General features: G+C 44.0%; 1 protein-coding gene across 2 annotated transcripts in view; it reads left to right on the forward strand.

The window, feature by feature from the left end:
• CFAP52 (cilia and flagella associated protein 52) overlaps positions 1-2,625 on the forward strand; it is an 82,330-nt gene that overhangs the window by 11,712 nt on the left and 67,993 nt on the right. Inside the window, exons 2-3 of one of the 2 annotated variants that reach the window (XM_011973155.1) lie at positions 29-228; positions 950-1,086. In XM_011973155.1, the coding sequence (XP_011828545.1) occupies positions 29-228; positions 950-1,086 (337 nt within the window). The remainder of the gene's footprint in view (positions 1-28; positions 229-949; positions 1,087-2,625) is intronic. The other variant, XM_011973156.1, reaches the window with a different exon arrangement.

Raw genomic sequence — 2,625 nt, forward strand, 5'->3', positions numbered from 1 at the left:
ATTATTACTGTGCATCTCTCTCTTTCAGGACATGTGCCCACTGGTCTCAAATGCCATCCTGACCAGGAGCATCTGATTTTTCCTCTTGGTTGCACAATCCTCATTCAGGCAATAAATACTCAAGAGCAGAACTTCCTACAGGGTCACGGCAACAACGTCTCCTGCTTGGCCATCTCCAGGTCCGGACGGTACATCGCCTCCGGACAAGTCACATTCATGGGGTTCAAGGTGAATACAGTGAAAACGACTCATTGTCAATTTATCTAGAGGTGCCTCCCTAGAAGAACTACCCCGCCACAAGTTGTTAGTTCTGTGTGGCAGTGTGCTTTATTCTTCCTTCTTCTTCCTTTCGACTTCTCTTTTAACTCATCTTCATTCCGTCAGACCGCGAGTGAAGGACTCTGATGATTTTACACCCGAGGTTGCAGCTTGTGACCGATAATGCTCACAAACAAAAGTTCCTGCTTAAAGCTGTTTCCATTGTGTTGCTGTCACGTTTGTAGAACCTGATCTGATTTCTAGAAAAATGATAGAACGGGTCGGGTGCGGCAGCTCACGCCTGTAATCCCAGCACTTTGGGAGGCCGAGACGGGCAGATCACCTGAGGTCAGGAGTTCGAGACCAGCCTAGCCAACATGGTGAAACCTCGTCTCTACTACAAATACAAAATTAGCCGGGCGTGGTGGCGTGTGCCTGTAATCCCAGCTACTCAGGAGGCTGAGATAGGGAGAATTGCTTGAACCCAGGAGGTGGAGGTTGCAGTGAGCAGAGATCGCGCCACTGCACTCCAGCGTGGGCAAAAAAGAGCGCGACTCTGTCTCAAAAAAAAAAAAAAGAAAAGAAAAAAAGAAAAGTGACAGTACTAATTGTTTTTCACCAAGAAGGGTAGTCATCTCCTCAGATGGTTTTAATGCCTCCCTATGATCTGATGGTGTGTTCTTGCCCCCAGGCAGATATCATTTTGTGGGATTATAAGAAAAGAGAGCTGCTTGCTCGGCTGTCCCTTCACAAGGGCAAAATTGAAGCTCTGGCCTTTTCTCCAAATGATTTGTACTTGGTATCACTAGGAGGCCCAGATGACGGAAGGTAATGAACTAAACATATTTACTTATTTTCTTTATTTTTTTTTTTAACTTTTATTTTAGGTTCAGAGGTACATGTGCAGGTTTTTTATATAGGTAAACTTAAGTCACAGTTATACAGATTATTTCATCAACCAGGTGCTCAGTCTAGTACCCAGTAGTTATTTTTTGTGATCCTCTCCCTCCTCCCACCCTCCACCCTCAAGCAGGCCCCAGTGTCTGTGTTCCCTTCTGTGCGTTCCTGTGTTCTCATCATTTAGCTCCCACTTATAAGTAAGAGCATGTGGTATTTGGTTTTCTATTTCTACATTAGGTTGCTAAGGATAATGGCCTCCAGCTCCATCTACGTTCCTGTAACAGACATGATCTCATTCTTTTTTATGGCTGCATAGTATTCCATGATGTATATGTACCACATATTCTTTATCCAGTCTACCATTGATGAGCATTCAGGTTGATTCCATGTCTTTGCTATTGTGAATAGTGCTGTGATGCACATACAATCAGATACGTCTTTAAGGTAGAATATGTATATTCCTTTGCGTATGTAGCCAGTAATGGGATTGCTGGATTTAATGATAGTTCTGTTTGCAGCTCTCTGAGCAATCACCACCCTGCTTTCCACAATGGTTCAACTAATCTACGCTCCCACCAACAGTGTATAAGCATTCCCTTTTCTTTGCAACCTTGCCAGCATCTGTTATTTTTTGACTTTTTAATAATAGTTGTTCTGACTGATATGAGATGGCTATCTCACTGTGGTTTTGATTTGCATTTCTCTAATGACCAGTGATATTGAGCCTTTTTTCCTATGCCTGTTGGCTGCATGTATGTCTTCTTTTGCAAAGTGTTCACGTCCTTTGCCTGCTTTATAATGGGGTTTTTGTTTTATCTTATAAATTTATTTAAGTTCTGTACAGATGCAAGATACTTTCTCAGATGTCAAGTGTGCAATATTTGCGTATTTTCTGCCAGGTGTATTTCCAGAAGTGACAAGGGTCCTGTCCCCTCTAATGTTCTCTCTTGGCCCGTCTATATTTCAGTGTGCATTGTCTGAAAAGCCTCTGAGAAAAATACCCTAAAAGAGTGGTTTTCGAACTTGGCTGCTTGTTGAAATCACCCGGGCAGCTTTAGGGAATCACTGGTGCCTGGGTGTGCCTTCAGAGAGTCCAATTTGATTGGCCTGAGCTCTAAGAGTTATATAAACTTCCCAGTACTGTGTTGAACAAAAGTGGCCAGAGTGAGCATCTGTAAGGAACATGGCTGTGCTTTGGTCAAGGAGAGGCCAAGGAAGGATGTTTACATCCTGCGTGACTCAGCAAGTTTAGAGCGCAGGCGTATAATTCCACTGCTAACACAGGCCTTGTAGCCGTAACATGGGAAAGGCCATCACTTGGCTCTACACCACTATTATCTGTTAAAGGTATAATTGTCCTGTGGACACTGTGCAGGTGCCCTGGCGCCCAGAGAAAAAGAGAGAGAGCCAGAGCTGTCCATCTTTGCAGATGGACAAAGGGGAGCCAGGACACAGCTCAGCTCACTC

This window comes from Mandrillus leucophaeus, unplaced genomic scaffold (genome assembly GCF_000951045.1).
Source record: "Mandrillus leucophaeus isolate KB7577 unplaced genomic scaffold, Mleu.le_1.0 Scaffold135, whole genome shotgun sequence".
Lineage (NCBI taxonomy): Eukaryota > Metazoa > Chordata > Mammalia > Primates > Cercopithecidae > Mandrillus > Mandrillus leucophaeus.